General features: G+C 33.3%; 1 protein-coding gene and 1 long non-coding RNA gene across 2 annotated transcripts in view; one reads left to right on the top strand and one right to left on the bottom strand.

Moving 5' to 3' along the window:
* LOC126736908 (uncharacterized) overlaps nucleotides 1-5,154 on the bottom strand; it is a 72,035-nt gene extending 66,881 nt beyond the window's left edge. Inside the window, exons 1-2 of the long non-coding RNA XR_007660822.1 lie at nucleotides 4,499-5,154; nucleotides 1,636-2,209 (exon numbers count right to left, since the gene is read on the bottom strand). This is a non-coding gene — a long non-coding RNA (uncharacterized LOC126736908). The remainder of the gene's footprint in view (nucleotides 1-1,635; nucleotides 2,210-4,498) is intronic.
* A 4,108-nt stretch (nucleotides 5,155-9,262) lies between these two features.
* Nucleotides 9,263-24,970, top strand: part of LOC126736886 (zinc finger SWIM domain-containing protein 4-like) — a 410,579-nt gene continuing 394,871 nt past the window's right edge. Inside the window, exon 1 of the mRNA XM_050441498.1 lies at nucleotides 9,263-9,686. Within this exon, the coding sequence (XP_050297455.1) occupies nucleotides 9,323-9,686 (364 nt within the window). The 5' untranslated portion in view covers nucleotides 9,263-9,322. The remainder of the gene's footprint in view (nucleotides 9,687-24,970) is intronic.

Here is a 24,970-nt window from a genome sequence, read left to right as displayed (position 1 = left end):
TGTGATGGTAGCAATAATACCTGCTATCACACCTAGGGCATTATAAGCGGGCATTATGATAATGCCCGGAAATTTTATTGCTTATCCAATTTTATTTCTCTCATAATAAAGAATAAACATCCATTTTATACGTAAATAATTTTAATGGACAATTTACAAACTATACAAAATAGCGTTAGTGCTGCCACCTCTACCATCTCAAAAAACACCGACCATTCTATAGTAGGATCAGCTATATTTACCGGGACATTTCAAAATTGTAATTTTTATTTTGGAAATAAAGTTTTTTATTAAATTTAAAGCGCCTAAATCTTCTTCAATGAGTAAAACTTTTTGAAGTTTTAGTTTCTGGTACCTTTATAACAAAAATAAGACCGTTCCTCTATCTTCAATATTATCAATGGTCATTTTGACCAACTCATCTCGTCTTAAACCTCCAAAAGCACCCATTAAAAATATGACTTTGAATACCAAGTAGATATCATCAGGAGCCTTCTTAATAAATTTTATTATTTGTTCTCCTTCCAAAACTTTAGACTTCTTCGGGACATATCCTTTCGACTTAACTTTTAAAAAAGATATAGACGATGGTAAAGTCGAAATTATACCCATTTGTAATGACGTCATTTTTGTTTATCTTTGTTTAGCATATTCCAAACAGCGGCGACAACAAACTTTTGAAAAAAATTGGTGTCTGATGATTATTCATCTTTTATATACTAGGTTATGTGAAATATCCGTCACTGTCAATCAAAAATATTGGTTTGTCAACTTGTTCTTGATAGTTATTTCGAAAAGTGTTAGATAATGCCTAAAAAAAGATATAATAGGTATAGTGAACAATCGCAGCTGATGATTTTAAATATATTGGCTTTTTTTCAACTGGAAAAGGTCAACAAGTCCGAAAAGGAATTGCACTTCAAATTGAGAATGAGCCGCAGATGCAACAAAATTGAGCACAACAACGATCGCAAATATAAAGAAGAATGGGATAAAATCAGATCAGAATTACGCAGCCCGTATATCTTCCAAGCAAAAGACAGCAAAAACCAAAATTACAACATATTTGAAACATAGAATTCGGGACACGATTTATTCTATGTACGCCAGAAAAGAATATGTAATATTGGCAACAATAAGAGAAAAGTTCAAGGGGTCCGGTAAAGTTAAAGGGACGTCTAAAAACCGATTTTTTTTTGAAAATTTTTACATAGAATGTTGAGTGTGGTCAAAATATTGATAAAAAAGTGAGGATGATTGGAAAAAATACAAAATTTTGGAAATTATGAAGGTTTTTCTACATACGTTAAATACGTAACTATTGCCGGCTTGCACAAGGTTTTTTAAATTTTGGAACTTTTTGGGTGCTAAAATTGTAAATTTATAGGATTCTTTATCACTTTGTACCCCTACAATTACATATTTTGTAATTTACACACACGAAATATAAAACAATAACCTTATTGACGAAAATGGGAGTGGCTTCACTACATAGAATAATATTGAGGGGGTATACTTATTGAGGGGGTATGCTTCACTACGTCCCCAGTAGTATTTTTTGGTTTTGCCTGAAACACTTTTTAGTTGGATGGGTTGGCTGTGGACTCCATTTTAGATAATAAAGGCATAATATACCTATACTCTATTTCAGAAGTGTATAGAGCAATAAACTGGGGAATTCCGTTCTGTTTGGCTACATTTCGTGGTAGTTCATAGGCGCAGGTACTTATAATATTTACGAATTTAATTTTCACGGATTAAATGCCTTTATTTTGAAAGAGATTAAATACTAAATAAATACTTTTAATCCTTTTGTATAGGTACCTATCTTTTAACGCTTTGTAACATGCAAAAATGGGGTCAGGTAATATATACAGACTATAAATACTTTTAAATCATATTTTAAACGTTAGTAGTCACTGCTTCGCTGTAGTGTAATCACAATATTATTATCCCAATATTTAAAAAATGGAGGTATTCAGTCCAACGAAAAGATGTACTAAAACTTCTCCACTATCGCTGAGTGAAAAAGTTATTATTTTAAATGTACATGATTGCATAAAACATGATTACCCTAGTTTTACTGTGCAAGAAATTGTTGAAAAATGTTCTCGAATGAGTGGAATTGGAAAGTCCACCAATTTCAAATTGTTGCGGGAAAGAAAAGTAGCAGGTCAAGTGGAATCTCCCAAGCAAAAGCCAGGACGACCTACAAAAGTCCTTCATGAAAATGCTAAATGTATAACTCGAAGAAAAGTTCACTCTTTTTATTTTAAAAGGGAAATACCCACCCTAGACAAAATTTTAATGGAGCTTGGTCGAGATGACAGTATTCCGTTGATAAGTAGAAAACTTTCAAGGAAAACTTTAAAAAATATGGATTTTGCCTGGGAAAAGCATAACCGCAAAGCACTTTTACTGGAGAGCGACGAAATTGTTTGTTGGAGACGACAATACTTGAGAAGTATCAAGCAGTACCGCAGGGAGCAAAAGAAAGTTTTTTATCTTGATGAGACGTAGATTAACGAAGGTTATATAGTCCAAAAAATGTGGCTAGACAAAAATATAACCAGTGCTCGCCAAGCTTTCATAGAAGGCCTGTCTACGGGTATTAAAGTACCTTCGGGAAAAGGAAAAAAAAAATAATCACACATATTGGAAGCGAAGAGGGATTTTTAAAAGAAGGTCTGCTAACCTTTGAGTCGACTCGCACAGGAGATTACCATGAAGACATGAACTCAGACGTTTTCGAGGACTATTTTGGTGAAATGATAAAATTTCTTCCGGCTAATTCGGTGGTGGTTATGGATAACGCAAGCTATCATTCACGGCGAATAGAGAAGACGCCAACTTCAAGTTGGAGAATGCAAGAAATTATCGATTGGCTGACTGCAAAAGGTATTGCGTTTGAAGCAAATTTGATAAAAAAAGAACTGCTGGCAATAGCAAACTTACACAAAACTCGTTTCATGAAATACGCCGTGGAAGATATAGTCGAAAAATATAATATAACTGTACTGCGCTTACCGCCATATCATTGCGAACTAAATCCTATAGAACTGATATGGGCGCAGGTAAAAGGATTTGTAGCAAGACAAAACACGACTTTTAAAATGAAAGATGTTAAGCTACTGTTTGATCAAGCCATTACGGAAGCGACACCAGAGAATTGGCGAAAAGCAGTCCAGCATGTAATTAAGCAAGAGGACAAAATGTGGGATCTTGACAACCTCATCGATCAGACAGTCGATCCTTTAATTATAATGTCAAGAGGTGATGACAGTTTGTCAGATGACGAAGAAGACTACAATCTATTATAATTTAAAATTGTTATACACTGTTCAAAAAGAGCCAAATCCAAAAGTGACATTTTCAACTGTTTTACTCTACATATTATGTTCAATAAATTTGTGAAAAAAATATATTATTCCATTTAAACAAAAGTAACTTTCTAAAATAAAATAGCATTTAAGTACATTAATTATAAGGTAAAAAACAAGTCCCAGTTGCACGCCTTTGGCGAACCGCTTTCAATGTTTATCAGTGGGTAACAATGGGCAAAACTCATAAATTGACCCAAAACCGGGTGGCACTACCTGCAATCAACGAAAAGAAAGAATTTTACATTGAAACTAATACCCAACTAAGGTAGTGGCATAAAATATTGGTGGATCACCAGGTACCACTTTTGCATACCTAATGAGGTTTTATTGCTCTACACACTTCTGAAATAGAGTATAGTTAGATTTTACATTACATGAACAAAATACATTTATCAGGTGTTAAAAAATAGGTATTATTTATTTAAATTATTTGATATTTTATGTAATTTTATATATAAAAATAAACATTTTGAAAAAAAAAACATAATTTAAGATATTTAATTATAAACAAGTAAATAATAACGATGAGGTTTAATGTACATTATACTCTATTTCAGAAGTGTATAGAGCAATAAACTGGGGAATTCCGTTCTGTTCGGCTACATTTCGTGGTAGTTCATAGGCGCAGGTACTTATAATATTTATGAATTTAATTTTCACGGATTAAATGCCTTTATTTTGAAAGAGATTAAATACTAAATAAATACTTTTAATCCTTTTGTATAGGTACCTATCTTTTAACGCTTTGTAACATGCAAAAATGGGGTCAGGTAATATATACAGACTATAAATACTTTTAAATCATATTTTAAACGTTAGTAGTCACTGCTACGCTGTAGTGTAATCACAATATTATTATCCCAATATTTAAAAAATGGAGGTATTCAGTCCAACGAAAAGATGTACTAAAAATTCTCCACTATCGCTGAGTGAAAAAGTTATTATTTTAAATGTACATGATTGCATAAAACACGATTACCCTAGTTTTACTGTGCAAGAAATTGTTGAAAAATGTTCTCGAATGAGTGGAATTGGAAAGTCCACCATTTTCAAATTGTTGCGGGATAGAAAAGTAGCAGGTCAAGTGAAATCTCCCAAGCAAAAGCCAGGACGACCTACAAAAGTCCTTGATGAAAATGCTAAATGTATAATTCGAAGAAAATTTCACTCTTTTTATTTTAAAAAGGAAATACCCACCCTAGACAAAATTTTAATGGAGCTTGGCCGAGATGACAGTATTCCGTTGATAAGTAGAAAACTTTTATGGAAAACTTTAAAAAATATAGATTTTGCCTGGGAAAAGCATAACCGCAAAGCACTTTTACTGGAGAGCGACGAAATTGTTTGTTGGAGACGACAATACTTGAGAAGTATCAAGCAGTACCGCAGGGAGCAAAAGAAAATTTTTTATCTTGATGAGACGTGGATTAACGAAGGTTATATAGTCCAAAAAATGTGGCAAGACAAAAATATAACCAGTGCTTGCCAAGCTTTCATAGAAGGCCTGTCTACGGGTATTAAAGTACCTTCGGGAAAAGGAAAAAGACTTATAATCACACATATTGGAAGCGAAGATGGATTTTTAAAAGAAGGTGTGCTAACCTTTGAGTCGACTCGCACAGGAGATTACCATGAAGACATGAACTCAGACGTTTTCGAGAACTATTTTGGTGAAATGATAAAATTTCTTCCGGCTAATTCGGTGGTGGTTATGGATAACGCAAGCTATCATTCACGGCGAATAGAGAAGACGCCAACTTCAAGTTGGAGAAAGCAAAAAATTATCGATTGGCTGACTGCAAAAGGTATTGCGTTTGAAGAAAATTTGATAAAAAAAGAACTGCTGGCAATAGTAAACTTACACAAAACTCGTTTCATGAAATACGCCGTGGAAGATATAGCCGAAAAATATAATATAACTGTACTGCGCTTACTGCCATATCATTGCGAACTAAATCCTATAGAACTGATATGGGCGCAGGTAAAAGGATTTGTAGCAAGACAAAACACGACTTTTAAAATGAAAGATGTTAAGCTACTGTTTGATCAAGCCATTACGGAAGCGACACCAGAGAATTGGCGAAAAGCAGTTCAGCATGTAATTATGCAAGAGGACAAAATGTGGGATCTTGACAACCTCATCGATCAGACAGTCGATCCTTTAATTATAATGTCAAGAGGCGATGACAGTTCGTCAGATGACGAAGAAGACTACAATCTATTATAATTTAAAATTTTTATACACTGTTCAAAATGTGCCAGATCCAAAAGTGACATTTTCAACTGTTTTACTCTACATATTATGTTCAATAAATTTGTGAAAAAAAATTATTATTCCATTTAAACAAAAGTAACTTTCTAAAATAAAATAGCATTTAAGTACATTAATTATAAGGTAAAAAACAAGTCCCAGTTGCACGCCTTTGGCGAACCGTTTTCAATGTTTATCAGTGGGTAACAATGGGCAAAACTCATAAATTGACCCAAAACCGGGTGGTACTACCTGCAATCAACGAAAAGAAAGAATTTTACATTGAAACTAATACCCAACTAAGGTAGTGGCATAAAATATTGGTGGATCACCAGGTACCACTTTTGCATACCTAATGAGGTTTTATTGCTCTACACACTTCTGAAATAGAGTATAACTTATAGTCAAAACAATAAATATCTTTAAATTCATTATAATAAATAATTCATATCATAGGCATTAGGAATAGGAAGGAATAAGGCATAGGAATTATAGGCACAAACACGCGCACAAACACGCACACCCGTTTTGTTTGCCGTTTTTTTTGTTTGTGCCTATAATTCCCATTTTCTAACTATTATCCCATTCCCTAAGTAGGGCTCAAACGACTACCCAACCCACTATTTAGCGCCAACCCAAGGTTCCAATCCCTTTTTGCAATGCCAACTCCACATGTGCGCCAACCACACAGTCCCATGTGCGCCCGCCTTGTATGCGCACACGGGGCTACCGCCCCGTCTACATATTTTATGATTATATAAATAAACAAATACTTACCTATAATGAGACAAGACAGAAAATTACGATAATCGTACTAGTACAGTAGCCACTCCCAATAAATATGTGACATTTTGACAGTTTTTTTTATTTATGAATAAATCCGTATTTGCATATTTGATATTCCTGATTTGCGTGTGGAAATTTGTGTTTATAACCTAAAGAAGTGATGTAAATCCTTTTAAGTTGCAGAATTTTGTTACTTAATGTTTTAAATTTAAATTAATAGCATATATAATGGTCAACGTGATGCCTAGTCGCAAATAGAGTGTAGTTAAGCCGGGTGTAATTGTAAATCATACGTAAGTAGAAAATCCTTTATAATTTTTAAAATTTTCCTTTTTTTACTTCATCCTCACTTTTTTATCAATAAAATGTTCATAAAAACTCAACATTCTATGTAAAAATTTTCAAAAAAAAAATCGTTTTTTAGACGTCCCTCTAACTTTAACGGACCCAGTTCGGGGAAGAAATTGAATATTTTGAGTTTTCCATTGACTCCTTAAGAAGATGGATCAATATTATAGGCTTCAAGTAAAAAAATCAAATAACAGAAAATATTTGATGGACTTGCCAAATATTGTTCATGAAACAATTTTTTAAGGGAGTATATCAAAAATAGAAATAGGTCCGGAAGGTTTTACTTCAGTTTTTATTGACGAGACGTGGATTTTTAGCAAGGGATCATTTCGTAGTAGCTGTCAAGATGACACCAAGTACAGGGATTCAAGGAAAAACAGTGAAGGTAAAAATTATCTGGTTATCTTTTTAGATTTTTTTTTTGAATAAAAACTATTGCCCTTGTAAGAGCCCTCTAACTTCATAATTTCATCTGTTTCATAGTTTCATATAATTTCTCTCTAAGACAATATGAGGGAATTAAATTCCATACACTACTCGTATGTGCATGGAACATTACTTATTAATTATATTAAATTTATGTTCTGGAAGAATGATTTCTAAAAGAAGAGAATTGAATTGTTCTTTTATATTTAAGGTCATCGTTATATCGTGGTCCACGCCAGAACCAAAGATGGCTTCATCAAGGGTGCAAATTTAATATTCAAGAGTGGATTAAAGACGGGAGATTATCATGACAATATGAACAGGAAAAACTTCGAAAACTGGTTTAAAACTCAGCTGGTTCCAAATCTTCCCCCAAAGTCATTTATAATCATGGACAAAGCAAGTTACCATTCTGGTTTATTAGAAGAAATCCCGAGAAAATCTTGGACAAAGCAGAGACTGACCAAATGGTTGATAAAAAAGAATATTGGCTTTCCAGAAAAAGCCATGGAAGATAAAATATGGAGTATTGCACGCAGAAACTGCCCTAGTGAAAAAAAGTATAGGTTACCAATTACAAGGAGTGGATGAACGTCAAAGAATTATTGCTGAAAAAATATAAGATGTGATGTTTTTTGCGAGAATGGGAAAACTCGCAGAAGATGCTGTTGTTTATTGCAGTAACCCGACTACTCAAAACACTTCATATTCTTCCACACAATTTATAAATACAAACTCACGTCCATATATAGCCCAACATTCTCAAAGTGTTACTACAACCCCACAGGAATACACCTATCATACACTTCAGGTCCAAAATCCTACGTTTACCAAACATTCTAATACAACGTCAGATATCAGAAACTATATTAATCATTTCGAACCCAGTGACTACAATGAATGATTCTTTATTTTCATGCAAATGTTTTTTTTTGTTTCATGTAAATTTGGTTTTCAGAAAAACATGTAGTACAAAGTTGAATATTTTTCCTTTTTGAATGTTTTGATATAATGTTATTTGAGTTTAATATAAAAATAAATGCTCTGTTTCCAACTTTGTCAGGGCTTTACCTACCTTCAAGTATTCCCTTTTTAGTGATTCATAAATAGCTCGGCAGGTTTCACGAATGATTTGACCTATGGACTGAGGTGATATAGCTGTACTGAATTTAAGGTCTTCATAGGAATTTCCAGTAGCCAAATATCTCAAAGTAACAGTTAATCTTTCTTACGCACTAATTGCATCTCTTATGACTGTATTTTGTTTCGTAATTGCTGGCCGTTCTAACTCTAATAATATATTGAATGAATCGTCGTCCATTCGTAAATAATTCTTGAAATCTATTGGTTCTGTGGCGCGTAGTTCATTAAGTAAATTCATATGTGAATAAATATGCCTTTTAATTAACCATTTTTTACACCACAGCCTTTTCTTTTTTTTCACTTCATTAGTATCATCCGAAAACAACGCGACTACTAAAGCAGCCATAGTCTTTTTTGAGATAGTTGGTGCCATGGTGAACTAATGCATACTAAACTAGTTGTACTACCGATCGCTTGGAATTTTTGCAAGTCTGTGGACCGTTTAAAAGACTTAGATGTGTCATACAATACAATAAATAATTATGTGGTATTTATTGTATTGTAAACCTATCTAATTTTCTATTTGTCCAAATAATTTTGAGATATAAAATTCGTTCTAAAAATTAATGTTATTAGTTTTTTGTTTTTATTTAATAAATAATAGTATAGGATTGTTCAGTAGTATTTAAAAAATATTCAAGATTATTATTAGGTAGCATATGTTATTCATTATATTGTAAAGTGAGATTGTTAAAAATAAATTTTGTGCAAATACTTTTGAGGGTAACTGTATTTATTCGCAAAAGCCGTGAAAACACGGCACTTGCCGTGTCATTGGCAGCACTGGCCGTACATCCGGCCACCCTAAGTTACACTCGAGCGGTCTGAGGTAGTTAAAGCGAAATTAAATTTGCACCCCCTGGCAACAGCGCAAAGGCCGAACCCCCACCACAAACGGAGGCGAAGGGCGCGCGACTCCGTTCGGTTTGCCGTCCGTCGCATCGCATCGGCACTCGCCAGTTCGGTGTTTCGTCGCGATCGCATGGCGCAAGACGCGCTGCTACCGACTACGGTGCGTCGGCCCCCCATGGGGGCTCTGCCTCCCTGTTGTGCCCCCTTGAGGCTACGGCCTCCGCCGTCCCGCAATCCCGACTCGTTACTCGATATTACGGCGAAAAAAGTCGCGGAAACGATCCCTTTCGCGCGGATCGAGGAGAAATACGACCGCATTCCCGAGCCCGTGCAGCGGAGGATTGTTTTTTGGAGTTTTCCCAGGAACGAGAGGGATATTTGCATGTACTCGAGCCTGTCCAGGATACAAAATAACCAGGAGACCGGTAGCCTGGCTTTCTGCAAGGGCATGAAACTACTGGAAAGTGGGTGTGTTGAGAATGTCCTGCAAGTCGGTAAGTCTCCACTTAATTGGACATTGGATACTCCAGTCTTGTTCTTTAATTACAGGAAAACCTACTTTTGGATCTTATGGACTTTTTATCCAAAAAAAAACTGAAGTACATTTTTAATAGTATAAATTCTAAGAATCTAAAAACATCTCCCATTAAAAAAATAAACAAATTAAAATTTCAAATTATATTGTATTTTATTCATTCATGGTATTTGAAAGGAGTTCATTTGTTTTCCAAATAAGGCAGAACAATGAAAGAAAACCAAAAAGTATTGAAAACGGAAACTTTAGTAAAATATTATTTGAAGAAATATAACAGAGACAAAATAACTTTAGTAGTCTGTAGGTACGTTTATAACCCGCGGATCTATCATTAGGTCTTTGGATCAAATGAATGAACTATTTTTACTTTAGTATAGCCCTGTTTACAAGGATTGATTTTGAGGGTTAAATTAGTGAAGGATTATCTCTAGGATCAAAATTTCAGTTAAAGGGTTATCAGTTTAGAGGAAGAATTATAGGACATAACTTCTAAATCTTTAAAAGTGTTATTGGTATTTAAAATAATAAATAAGTATAAACTAATAATTTTTTTTCAAGGCTTTAGCTTGCCCTTCCTCTTCTTTCAAAATTAAAATATGCTTTATTGTTCTAAATATTTGTTGTTGTGGACAAAGCTGTATAAAACAAACAAATAAAAGTAGGTGACAACAAATAACAAAATATATATATAGAATAAGAAAAATATTATAATAAAAGAAGAATGTGTTGAAAATGGAAACTTTAGTAAAATATTATTTGAATAAATTTATTAGGTCCATGGATCAAATGAATGAACTACTTTTACTTTAGTATAGCCCTGTTTACAAGGATTGATTTTGAGGGTTAAATTAGTGCAGTATTATCTCTAGGATCAAAATTTCATTTGAAGAGAGTTTATCAGTTTAGAGGAAGAATTATAGGACATAACTTCCAAATCTTTAAAAGTGTTATTTTTATTTAAAATAATAAAAATAAACTACTATTTTTTTTTCAAGACTTTCAAGCTTATCCTTCTCTTCAAAAAAATATATGAAATATGCACACAAATAAAAATAAAATAAAATTAAAATAAAACATAATAAAGCGCTGATAAAACCTAAAGGTAAAAAAAAACACAATCAAACTTATGTCAGTAGGAACTAAATACATTAAAAGGTATCACTATAATATTCTTCAATATCATAATAGGGTCTTACAACAAGCAATTTCCTGACTTCCTTTTTAAATCTATGAGCCTGAAAAATCTGTCTTATTCTGATTGGGAAATGATTAAAAAGTTGACAACTATTATAGGCAATAGAGTCATGAACCAGGGCTGATTTGGGAAAGGGCAATGGTACCCTGTGTGTGTCTGCATTGTGGGAGTAAAAAAGACAAATCCTGACTCAAATATGAGTCAGATCCTGCCACCATATTTCTTGTGTATTAAAGATACCTACTGTTTCAAGTATAAAGAGACAGGGAAATGTTCCAATTTTGTCCGCAAAAAAGCGTAGCTTTGGCTTTATTCATGTAGCTAATTGCCCTTTTTTGCAACACAAATAGTAATAGTAATGTTTATTTTCATATGCAATATAACAAAAGAAATACAAATAAATTTAATAAATAATAAAGCAGCTCAGAAGCTAGTATGCTGTGCGAGGACTTGCTGGTATTTTTTTATATAAACCTAAATTGCAAAACAAAACAAACTAAACTATGAATCTATTGCACAGTAAAAAAAAGAAAAATAAGACCCTATTTTTATTTTCTATACCCACACATAAAAATTAATTAAAACTTATAAAACTTATTAGGATCAAAAAAAGATCAAACAATTCAACAAAATATTTTTATACCAGGATTACTAAACTAAAGACTTACTGTATTTTGTAGTTCTTTGAAAAACTGTTTTTATCATACTGCACCAAAGCAAGATACAGATTAAGATTAAAGGACCATATATAATGTATGCATGAAGTGTTTAGAACAAGAAGCCCAAAAACATATACATACATTTTGTAAATGGGAATTCCGTCAATAAACTTTATATGCCTTACTGTGAATGGGATTCAATTAATGCAAAATATGCCTGTTTAGTCCTACCTTTATCTAACTTATTGGAGATTATCCTAATTGCAAAGCAGTTTGTTGCAACAGTTTTTTGTGGGTTGTTCAATATGTTGTTGAAATTTTAGTTTATTATCTGTTTGAACGCCTAAGAATTTAATATCTGATGTAGTGCTTAACAATGGGTTTTCTAAGTAAACACTAACCAAGTCACATTTAAATGAGACAATATTGGTTTTTGAGACATTAAAACAAAGTTTATTTAAGTCACACCAAATTTTAATTAGAGGCATTATAAACAATTTTTGCAGGTTGTGCTCATCCATATCACTCCACAAGACAGTAGCATCATTGGCAAATAAAGTAAACATCCCCTAAATCTTTAGGCTCATAAAACAAAAATAAAATTAAGCCAAGAACCGAACCCTGAGGTACACCATCATTTTGTGTACAAAAATAAAAACCTCCAAAGCTAACACCCAATAAAATGTCAAACTTGTTATTTTGGTGTTGCAAAATCGGTCCTAGGTGTTTACACCGAAAAAAGATATGTTTAATCTACCCTGTTTAGGAAGCACTTTTGGGAATGTGTTACAGAATAAGATGCTGATCCTTCGGCTATTTTAAGAAGAAATGTTCAAATAAAGCTATGTCCTAAACTCCTTAACTTCTGAGCCACAAAGTGTTCTCCTAAAAAAAAAGTGCTACTAAGGGTTATGGTGACCACTTTTAACATCTAATCTAAACTATTTTCATTTTTGTTCATGTATTGTTCTTTTAGTTTAATGGTAAAATAATGTATCATAATATTATTTTAAAATAATTATGTTTATAAAATAAATAAATAATTTTTTTTTCCGCGGTAATAGAGCCCTAAAATGAATGGCGATTATAAAAATAGTTTTTATTTTACGGAAAAACAGTGGCGTACATGATATTTTTCAAAAATATTTTGTCTACATTCCTGTATGGATGCCATGCTTCTAAAAAACCTCCTACATCAAAGGCTGTTGATACTTAAAGTATGTGTGCTAAATTTCATAAACATATCTAGGAAGTTATTAAAGTTATGAAGAAGAAACAATTTTTTTCTTCAGATTTTAACACCATGTAACTCAAAAGTTAAGGGGTTTAAGAGATAGCTTTATTTAAACTTTTCTTCTTAAAATTACCTAAGGATTAACACCCAAGGATCAGCATCTTATTCTGTAACACCCTATATAAAGGTCCAACAGACATCTGTTAATTTCTTCAAATCCAATGCATGATGGGATGATATAAATGCCACAAAAGTATACTGCTATAGGACCATTGAAAAAAATTGTCCTCTGGATAAATAATTTGTTAATGTAGAGTGATAAATAAAATAGTATGTCCAAATGCTTTCTAGATGAAGTCATCCATAATAGAGGGTATTTGAAAAATGTATTTTGTATATCTAGATAAGTATTTATTTTAATATAGAAATTTTTACTGTTTATACAAAAAAAAGGGAATAACAAACATGATTTTTGTAACTTTAATAAATATCTTTAACTAAATAGTAAGAATGTTAAGACCTATTATTTTAAATTTTAATATGTACTTGATATTTTCTCATACACATCATAATCAAAGGAATATTAACACAAAACAATTTTACAAAATACTAATTAAACATGAATAAAAGTTTCTTTAACTTAAATTATGTTTTTAAACTTTACTACATAATTACCAAAGCTCAAAAGTATTTTAAAATAATCTAAAAAAGGAACTACCAGATATTTAATAAAAGATCTTTATCATATAAAAAATTATCAGACTATAAGTATCTTTTCGATCAAAAACTTTTATCAATAATATTCTAACTCATACTGCTCAAGTGAAATTTATTGGTGCTTTCCATCACCAATTACCATAATATATGAACTATATTATGGTATTTATTGGGGGGGGGGGGGGGGGGAGGGTTTAAAACATTTATCTACAAAAAAAATGGGAAGCAAATTACAATATGTTTCCAAGCATTGACAATTTCGATTGTAAACAATATATGAATATATGTGTTTTGCTTTAGGAATATTATGTATAGTATCCATTAATGCTTTTCCAGTAGGAGTATATATGATTATTATGTCGAAAATAGATAAGAATAAAGACATTGGCAATCAAACTTGTACTTGTAGGAGAGAGTCTGATAAAAAGATTCTATTCCGTAATTAAATCTTGCGTTACAATTCCGGATATGTGAAAAGAATATGCATATTTAAAATAATTAATACAATGATTTTTCCTATTTACTCTGGAGAGAATAATTCCTGATAATAAACTATAATTACTAAAATCTAAATGGAACTGTAAAGCCGTCAGCGTCATCTCAGAAGTAACTGAACTCGTCGCTGTGATAATCGTCAATTGGCAAATCTTCGCCAATCAATACGCTCAATAACGCATCACTCAACTTTCGATTAGACAGTTAAAGTATTTTTGAAAATATCAGTCACACTGGTAATGGCTTTTAAATTTTATCTGTTGCTTGATAAGCCATGGGTTTAATAGATTCGTAATTCATCATATGTATATTTAAGAAACATTTTTTTACCAGAGATGGATCTGTTATGTATATAATATATAAAAATAAGGATCCAATGGCCTTCAAGAAGAACTATCCACATGGACTTAAGTAAACTAATTATATGTTTCAAAAAATCGTTTCGAACGTCAATAAAATTCCGTTGGACAAAGTCAGTTTGAAGTCCATTGGATTGCTAAAAATGATTATACATATGATGCCCATTATTGATCCATGAACATTTTGACTTAGTTTGAAGCAATAATGGACATCCATTGGAGGATATGTGCTGGCTGTCCTTTTCTTTCAATCAAGAGACCAATACCTCTCGGTATTGCACAAATCAAGTTATTACCGAAGCTCTCTGGAATATTATTCCACTCTGATTGATCAGCTGACCTCAAGCTCTGAAGCGTTAAAGGAGGATTGTCTCGATTGGATATTGCTCTACCCCATACATGTTCAATGGGAATTATGTCTGGAGAGTTCGCCGGCAGTTCATTCTCTGAATATTGCGTTCCCGAACGGTTGACTGATTGCTTCAATAATTGTTCAGTCAGCATATATGGCACCTGTCATTGTTCTCCTCCCTGAACCCCTCCAGACTCCTTCCCATCCACTATCACCGTGTAGGCCAAGTCGTCACTCGTTTGAAAATAACACGTTGCGCCATTCTAGTAAAAGCCAAGCAAGTAAAAGCTATTGGTTATCAGCAGCCAGCAGATTTGGTAAAACTTCTTGATGTAAGGCCACTATTCTTGCCTTATCCAACGGTAGAAATCAGATTTCCTAGCATTTTAATCGATAATTTGTCACTCGAAATTACTTCAGAACTGCTTCATTTTATATTGCTTGCATATCTAAAACAATTTATTGCCATATATTGTTGTTTATTTTTATACTAAGGTAAGAATGTATTTATATACAAAACATGACCAGCTTAAATTAAAAACAGCAAAATTTAGCAAAGGGGGTCAAGACCTTTGGAGATGTGTGTATATTATATCTCTCATGCAGTAAATAAAATGACTATAGGTATATCATTTTATTTATTTATTTATTGGTCCATTTTAAAAGTTAATTCTAATGATACAATGGATTCTGAAAAATCTCAAATTAGGTTGGGAAAAAGTGTCTGCTAGTTTTGGAATCACAAGAAATTAATCTGTTACAACCATAATTAGTTCTGTAGGGAGCTCAATAGAAAGAAATGCTGAATATTTGAGTGCTCTTAGTGGTCAGTACTCATTTATACACTAATCTGTTCAAAGAGACGGGAGATCTTGAAAAATCCATGATCTGATATAATTGAGTTATGATAAAACTGCCACTAGAAAACTAAGTTATTCATTAGACATTAAATTTACAAGGAATTTGAAATGGATGGTGGATTCCACTGAGAAAGTATACTCTAGCTGAGTTCTGATAAGATTGCTGCAAAGTAGTTGAAATAACAGTAGAATTCACCAATTTTTACATGTCATGTTCTGCTAACTTGTAGGAAAGTGTAGCTGTGTTAGACTATGATAAACACTGTTCGAATGATGGCTGTTGCTCTGCAATCTGATATCTAAGAAATTTGAAATGTTTATGGTGCAGTTGGTCCAAATTCTTCTAATTCGTTCGTATGTTTATGTAATGTGGATTTCACACTGATGAAGCTATACTCTAGTTGCGTTTTGGCAAGACTACAGTAAAAACAAGCCATATCATAAAACTCTAGCTGGGAACCCTCTTGTTAAATCCCAGCATCCTTAATGTTGGCCTACTTTTAGCACCAGACTTACGGTTCACTAATTCCAATTCAGTCCTTAATATTATTCCAAGGTCTCTTGTAAATTAGCCAGATATCAATCTAGTATCATTTATAAGTCAAGTACAATGGCTAGAAGGTGAGGCAAGCAGGTAGATTTTTTCAGTCTTTATCTACCTACTTCTATTTTTATTATAAATTTATTATAATACGGCCTTAACCACTATATTTATCCTAAAATTAGTTACAGAAATAGGTATATAAAAATTGTATACTTGCTATGTAATTATACAGAATACTTCTGACCTATATAATTCTGAAAAAGGCACCCAAGGTGAAAGTAAAAAAATCTCTAGTAATACATTTTGTTGTAGTTTAATTATGAGGCTAAAAAATAATGTATTGAAACCATAATTAGTTTTGTGAGAAGGAATGCTCCTCAAGTAGACCTGAACCCTCAGCCATTGAGCTCAGTAATTTGTACAAAAGATATATGAGATGTTCTGTAGGAAAGTATTGCTGGATTTTGTCTTATAAAGACAATCACAGTCAAACTATTCGAATTGATATCTACAAAGTTTGAAATGGATATAAGACAGACACCTTTAAGTACTTCCAATTCCTGCATGTATTGACATAATTCTACACTGAGAAAGCATGCTCTAGTTGAGTTGTGACAAGATCACATTAAAGTACTCTAAGAATAGATAGATTACAAAATTTAGTTGAGGGTCTCTTGATAAGCCTTAAAATCTTTGCTGGCACCAGATTCTTTATCCAACCTAGCAGATCCTTTTTTTCATAAACCAGTTTGTTTAATTTTATAATCAGCGTATTAATATGTTTTTAAATTAGTATTTGAATAATAAACTAGAAAAAAGCTAGAAGGAATAATATGGTGACCTTTGCATTTTGTTTTACAATGAGAGGTACCCTTACTTAATTTTGTCAGTATACTGGGGTAGGCAGAATTGATGCTCTAACATCAAAACTAAAACCAAAAAAAAATTACAGTATCCAAATTATTAAAACCTTCCTCTTTCATATACTTTCATTATTTAAAAACATTTAAGAATCGAAGGAACTGTAAAGAGTGACATCCGAACGACCGAAAACTGTTTGGCATTAGCTTTCTTTTTCAAAAAGTGGCATTAACTTTCTTTTTCAAAACGAGCAGCATGTCAATCTGATGTCTTATCAAACAAAAAAGAACCGACCAAGCTAGAAACTAATCTCGGAGATCAGTAAAGCCAGTAAAGCTCACACCAGGGATAGGCCTGTTATGAGGGTCCTTTCTTGCCTACATATAGGGGTAGGCAAATTTATGATACTACTGCACCATTTGATTGTTTCGCGTGAGGCCGATGGCCCCATTTATCCCGTCCCTCTCCCTCGGGCTTCTCTCGGTTTCTCTATAGATTAGGTCGATGCGTTGCGAATACTTAATCCACGAACTTATGCTACGGCTGTAATCGACAAAACCTTTGAGTCACCCTGTTTACTTAATGCGCTCTGGTGGAAAATTTTAAAGGTATCTCGCTTCAAAATGAAGGAATTTGGTAAAAATTTCGAAATGTTATTAAAACTCAACAAAGCGTGAAAAACTAAAGAACATTTTCCGGAGCCACGGCAAACATTTATCAAACCGTTTGAGCGATTTTTTCGCCGAATTTCCTTCTGCCACTCGAGCTGGTGCGAAATTAAAAATGTTTCGCATTTTTCCGCAAATTTTCTATCGGAGAATTATTGGCCGAAATGCTTTAAGGAAAATTCGAAATTTAATTTAGTTTGGTGCCAGTTGGCTTCCACCGAACGGTATTGCTGCAGCTGAATTTAATTTTTCTGTGTAAAGTTTGATTTGCTTGATTGATAAAAAACCAGTTTCTTTCTTAAACAAAATTAAAATTCTGAGTGTGTTACGTTATTTATTCAAATTATAATGTCTATTATTATACACAAGACATAATTGCTACAAATATTTTATTGAATTTGGCTAAAAATGCATCAATTTATGAAAAAGTAAAAACTATACTAAATTAATACGCTCTCTCTCTCTCTATATATATATAAACTACTCAAAACGAAAAAGGAGGCACTACTCCTCAAGCTTACATTTCACGTATTTTGTAATTAAACGAAAATATTATTTTACAATGACAATAACTTCAGCCTTATTTGTATACTTCTAAACTATTTTTTTTTGTCTGGTATCCTCAGAAAAAAAATTAAACATTTTAATGTTAAATATTAGCGCATATTAAAGTTGCGCCTGTTTTTATCAGTCTTAGTTAAAATCTTACAGTGAAAACATGAATATTGATGTACTAGGTAGAAGAATACGCCGTAGAGTGGACCTAAACGAAGTTCAAATCGATAGAGCCGTAACGTTAATTGAAGAAGGTTATTCCAGAAGAAGAGTCGTAGACATTTTTAGTGTGAGTCGGGTCACTATAAACAGAGCATGGACTCGATATTTAAGTTATGGTATTATCAGAAGAAGGCCCTATCTTCAACGTCAAAGGGCACCATCAGCTCGAGAAGACCTTTTATTAAGTTTATGGGCGATTAGGGAATGAACCACTACTGCACGAGCGCTTCAAATCAGTTAGCAGCCACAGCGGGAACCAGAATGTCTGATCAAACGTAATAGACTTCATCAGTCTCACTTGCGTGCTAGAAGGCTGGTTAGAGTGCCTCGTTTAACAGCAGAACATCGAAGAGCTCAAAGAATTTTTGCCGAAGCACATCGTCATTGGACAATACCACAATGGAGTAATGTTTTGTTTACGGATGAGCCCACGTTCTGCTTACATCACAACGATGGACGAGTTCTGGTATGGCGACGAACAGGTGAGCGGTATTTGGACTCAGCTGTGCAAGAAACTGTTCGGTTTGGAGGAGGGTCTATTATGGGCTGGGCTGGTATATGTTTAAATGGACGCACCGACTTAATGGTAATTGCAAACGGTTTCTTAGGGTCATTACATTACTTAGAAGAAATTTTTACACCACACGTGATTCCTTTTGCGGATAATATGGAAGCAGATTTCATTTTACAACACGATAACGCTAGGCCACACGTGGCTAGGATAAAAACAATTTTTTTAAATGACCATATATGGAAGTTATGGAATGGTCGGCTAACAGTCCAGATCTCAATCTCATCGAACATCTGTGATGGGGATACGTTGGAACGAAGATTATTGGAGGGGCAGCATTATCGTTTTCTCGACCGTACTACGATACAAGTAGTTTGGTTATTCTGGGGAATCGGTCTGTTTAAATTTATAAATAAAAATCCTTTATTCCAATTAAGGAACCTCTATATTTTGCTACTAATTTGTAGCTTCTTCAGGAGGAAAGCTAAAATACAAAGAAAAATAATACACACCATTAAAATGTCCAAATGGTCCAAGAATTAAAATAACATTACAATTAAATCACAACGAAATCACGAAATAACATAATCACAACGAAAATAATCTAAAGTCATAAAATACTTACTTACAATGTGAAAATTAAAATCTTACATTAAGACACATATACATTAAAAAAAAAAGAACTATTAGAAGTTAACGTTACATCCTAACGGTTACAATTATAATGAAATAAAACGAAACTACACAGTTACTAGTTATATGTATATATATCTATATCAAAGACGTGATTATGTCAACAGACCCAGATCCGAGACTCTTCTCCTGTAAGTATCTTGATCTTTCATGTTGATCATAGTTCTTATAGCCTTATTTTGATAATAAATGCTCTATCAAAATCAGTTTCTCTACCCCAAAATATCATACATATACATTTGAGCACTCAGCACATGCTTGGCAAGAAAACAGTTTTTAGTTGGTCACATGTAATACCTAGAAGATCTCTCAAGGTTGATGCTAGAATCAAGAGACTTGGGCAATGCCAAGATATATGAGAAAAAACTCTTAATCCTTCCGAGTGATTACGTCATCTGCTGAGTGTAGACTTTATCCATCTTAGAGTAGCGTCACGCAGTTCACCTTCTCAGCTTCCCAAGTAAAGTCTGGTGGTCGATCTTTTCAAAGGACTTTGATAAGCTCAGACATCATTCAAATCAAGTCATCATTAAGCTAGGAGGTCCTGATTAAATTCAAATTCAAAGTTTTAGTGTCCAACAGGAAACACATCCTAATAATAAGACAATTATTGAAATATCAACAGATAATACAATAAATTCAGTTATGTAACAAATAACAATATCAAATTCACTAGGTGGTGCCATATAAAACTATAGTAGGTAAAACATTAAATACGTAAACAACTAACAATCTAATTCTATCTGAAATAACAGATTTGAAATTATTCATAGTCATGCCATCATATTAACATCAATATGGATGGATGTTGATGTGTTACGGAACATCATTGAACGCCATATATGGTTTCTCTCTTGGCTAAATTGGTGCCGTAAGTGTCAAGATAAAATACTCTGCGTCTTCTTGTATAGACGAAGGGAACAGCAACATTCAAAGCTGATCAAAGATCTAAAGCATCAATTTGATTGTTGCATATTTTAAATAAAAATACCAAGCTCCCACAAACAGTATATTGCTGAAGAGACAGTGCATCAAACCTTGCAGGCAATCAAACCAAAAAAGCCAAAAACTGCTGGTTGAGGTCCCTCTCAGGGTATAGATATGTTTTTAAATCATTAAACCTAAAATTAATATATTTGTAGAATTTTCGTTCAATTGGTTCGAACCTGTGAATGTTACTTCATAATCCCATCATACATTCACCATCATAGAGAAGCATCATACAATAGGCGTGAGTTTAACAAATTTATTAAATTTTTATATTAGGGAGTTAAACAAAATTGTTCTGCTTGATGTATTACAAAATAGTGAAGTATTGAAGGTAAGCTTTTTATCAACACAGACCCCCAAATTTCATCACAAACAGAGTTAAAATTTGAAAATGTGATGTATATATCATATATTACGTACCCGAAGGCAACCTCATCTTTGACATCTGGAAGGAAATTGACATCTTCTTACATTTCTGCAGATTAACTGGGAGTATGTTAATTTCGCACCATTTATAAACCCTATTAAGATCAGCTTGCAGCTGCATGCAGTCAGGACGAAACGTTTCATGTCATCCGCAAACAGTAGAAACTCACTGGTGATATTCGTGGAAATGTCGTTGATGAAAACAAAAATGCAGCAAGATTGCTCCCCTAGGGGCACGACTTTAGGCAATGTAGTCAGATGATCTAAACCCATTGAAGTCCACAAATTGCGCTCTATCTACTAAGTAGGAAATGAAAAACTCCATTTTAAAAAGTTGGTATTTGCAATGTATAGCCTCATATGCGTGCCGCATATATGATGTGAAATTAGTACCTGTTGATCTACACTGAAAAAACTCATGCTGATTAGGTAAAATAATATGTTTAATTTGGTGAAACAGGTTGCTATAAATGCAGGTTTCAAAGACTTTGGAAAAGTTGGACAAAATGGAGATTGGGCGATAGGTCTTCACCATATTTATACCTTCTGACTTAAAGACCGGGCAAATTTTTGCTTGTTTCCAGACGTTGATAAAAGTGCTTGTGCGTAGTGACAAATTGCAAAAGTATAAACAGAGGTTCAGCGAAAGACGAAGCACAATCATGTAGGAGAAAAGAAGGAATATGTACATACTGTCAAACCCTGCAATTTTTAATTTTTTCTAAGGATGATAATATATCCACATGATTTAATTCATAGATGTGAATATTTTGAGAAGCAGATTGTACTTTGCTGAAATTATTAGATGAAGTAGAGCTGTTAAGGACGCTACCAAAGAAATTTGCAAAAGCATTCAAAATTTGCATCATGATTACTAACTACATTTTTCTCAAATTTGATGTTTTTGATTAGAAACGTTCTTTACGACATTTTCTGTCGAATTTTAATGACTAACGATGTCTAGTAATTATATGCAAAATAGATGTATCACACTAGAACTGTGTGCGAGAAATAGGGGGCATTTTTATTTTACATACACTTTCAACGTTGTTATTCCAATTCAGTAGCTACATCGTTGTTATACTCATGCAGCACTGGTTCATCCATACTACGAATATCTACCAAATTCCTCGATAATGGGATTTCAGGGATTTATTAAAACCTTAAAAGCTTTGTCTAAAAGTCTCTTTGTCAAAATTATTACTTTTATATAGAACATGATTATTGATATTATAACGGATGTATTACCTACCTAAGATTATGACTAATAAGTGTGTTGGAAAGATGTTATTCAAGCTTCATTATTTTTAGCTCGTGCTGAAAATTGTAATGAAATCTTGTTTGCTGACAAAAACATGAAAGATAAACTTTTGACGGAGCGTCGAACCTCAAAAAACACTATCGATCGTCATTTAACGGAAAATATTACCTCAGAAATTGGTACTACAAAATAAAGAATTTTCATTATTTGTTATATAACCCTACATCACGCTACATCAATATAGGACTTTATGTATCCTTGCAAGGATTTATAAGCATTAAAGTCAGCTAATGATTTAGTTCTTTTCCAACTACTGCAGCCTATACTTCTCTGAAACTGGAAATTGCCCCATAAACATCACATTATTCAATAATGCCACCTTCGTATTAACAGTTGACCCTAGAACCTTAATATTGATATTAAAATCACCCATGATTAAAACTTTCTGGTTTCGTATGCAGTTAAGAACAGAGATATAGTCAAACAAGAACCTGTAATCTTCAATTGGAGAATTAGAAAGTACATAAATAGCAAATATAAAAATCGATATAAAAATAAAGAGTCCACGCTAATCTTGAAGCAAACAACATCCATCCATAGAATCTGCAAATTTTCCAGATCAATGAGATCTGGACTTTGATTGAACATAGATTATTCAGCCCACCAACATTACCCCATATAGCCTCCAAATTCCTGTCGCTATATACAGTGTGTTCACTTGATAACAACTCCCTGTCGTAGACACCATCCGGCAGCCAAGTTTTAGATACTGCAACCACATCATATTTGCCCTCACACACAGATTTATAAAAAGCATAAGTTTTACCGTTACGACTGTGACCTCTAACATTCTGATACATAATTCAATACAGAAAGCTTCCTGTTGGACAAATCAGGTTGCAATAAACAATTCTCAGCTCCTCCACCCCCTTTTTACTATTACTAAGAACTAAAAAAGTGTTTTTCTATAATATTTTTTCCTCGAGCGCCATAAGTGTGACATTTTGCGTAATTGCCCTTTAAAGCCAAATGTTACATCAGAAGTCCTGAAAATCGATAGGGACGGCTTCCCCACGGAGTTTTCTAATATTTATATCCAACTAGCACAAAGGAGAATTTTCCAGTCAGTGGTTAAGGGCAGTATGGCATTTAGAGGGTGAATGGCTCCACCACAAAAAAAATTGCTTATGGCCAAACAAAATAAAGCGATAGACGAGAGGCCTTAAGGACGTGAAGCTATATTTTTTTTGACGATAAATATCGAAAGTAATTAAGGTATTTTATAAATACTTTAATACCTATTCTGTATATACATAAAATAGTTACGCTGTATAGACTCCCCTATCTATTTAATCTAAAGATTTAAAATTTAAATCGAAAAAAACAGCGACAGCTGAATCAATTCTGAAATGGTCTGCTGCGTCATCAATATTTCCAAAAGGGGTAACTACTCCAACTCCCTTGTCTCTTTTGCTCTAACAGTAACCGACTGGGAGCCGGAGCGAATAAGAGAGAACACTCACAGAATTCTCATAAGCTTTGGTCGTTTAGATTAGAACTGGCACTGCACGGAGAGCCTGTTATGCAGATATGTCGGACATACGGCCCCGAGATTTGCATACGAATCGGTTCATGACTGACGTGATGAATTGATCTGTATATTGTGGGCGCCATGTTGGAACTTTCTGCTTTTACTACAGAATCTTTAAAATTATGAGTAAAAATAAGAAATGATTTCTGCAGGTAAGGAAATATAGAGTAAGGTGAATTAAGGGAATTGAATTATTGATACAATAGAGCCATTAACTTAATGCTTCAGGTGCACATACTTGTAATGGTTTTTTTTTAAAATGAGTTCTTGAAAATAGTTTGCGTAGGACATTCGGTATTCTATACCTGGATAGGTGTAAATAACAGTGTTCTTATTGTACTCTCCTTTGAATTACGAGATATATGGATGGGGTAACAAGAAAAAGCTTCATAGTAGGATTTTCTGAATATGATGCTGTGGTATTTGGAAGTGACTATAATATATACTTTTGCGCAGACTTAAGTAGTTTTAAGCTTTTTAAATATTTTCTTGAAAAATATAATTTAATACAAATGGTTTATTCCCATATAACAATAAGTAACTCTAACACCCTACTGGTTATCACAGTTGCTTCAAATGCAATTTATTTTTAAGAGATTTTCGAAATGCTATCATTTGGAAGAATTTATTTGCCTTTGACTCTGGTGATGATATGGTTAGTTTTGGAATATCAATGTTCTGGAGGTTGCTTTACATACTTCCCGTACTACTGACTGTTAAAGTAACGAAGTGTCCAGGTTGACTCTTGAATTTAATTTATGATGTGACTTAGAGATAAGGCTCTATTGAGCTAATTCGGATTTAAACTGGCTTGAGTATAAAACTGTACGCATAACTGGCTTCGTTAATACAGCTGTGTGCCAGGAAAAGTCATATTTTAATTATAAATTTAAACAAAAAAAAAAGAACCCGATGCATCTTATTAGGTATATTTCTTCTAAAGGCCCTGAAGAATTTAGTAATTACTTTGTTCCGATTGGTAATAATCAAAACACGCTAAGTAACTTTGGTGATACATATAGAATAGGGCTCTATTGGATCAGTCCTTTT

The sequence above is a fragment of the Anthonomus grandis genome, chromosome 5, assembly GCF_022605725.1.
Source record: "Anthonomus grandis grandis chromosome 5, icAntGran1.3, whole genome shotgun sequence".
Lineage (NCBI taxonomy): Eukaryota > Metazoa > Arthropoda > Insecta > Coleoptera > Curculionidae > Anthonomus > Anthonomus grandis.
The sequence above is the reverse complement of the archived record's forward strand: the minus strand, read 5'-3'. Positions and strand labels throughout refer to the sequence as shown.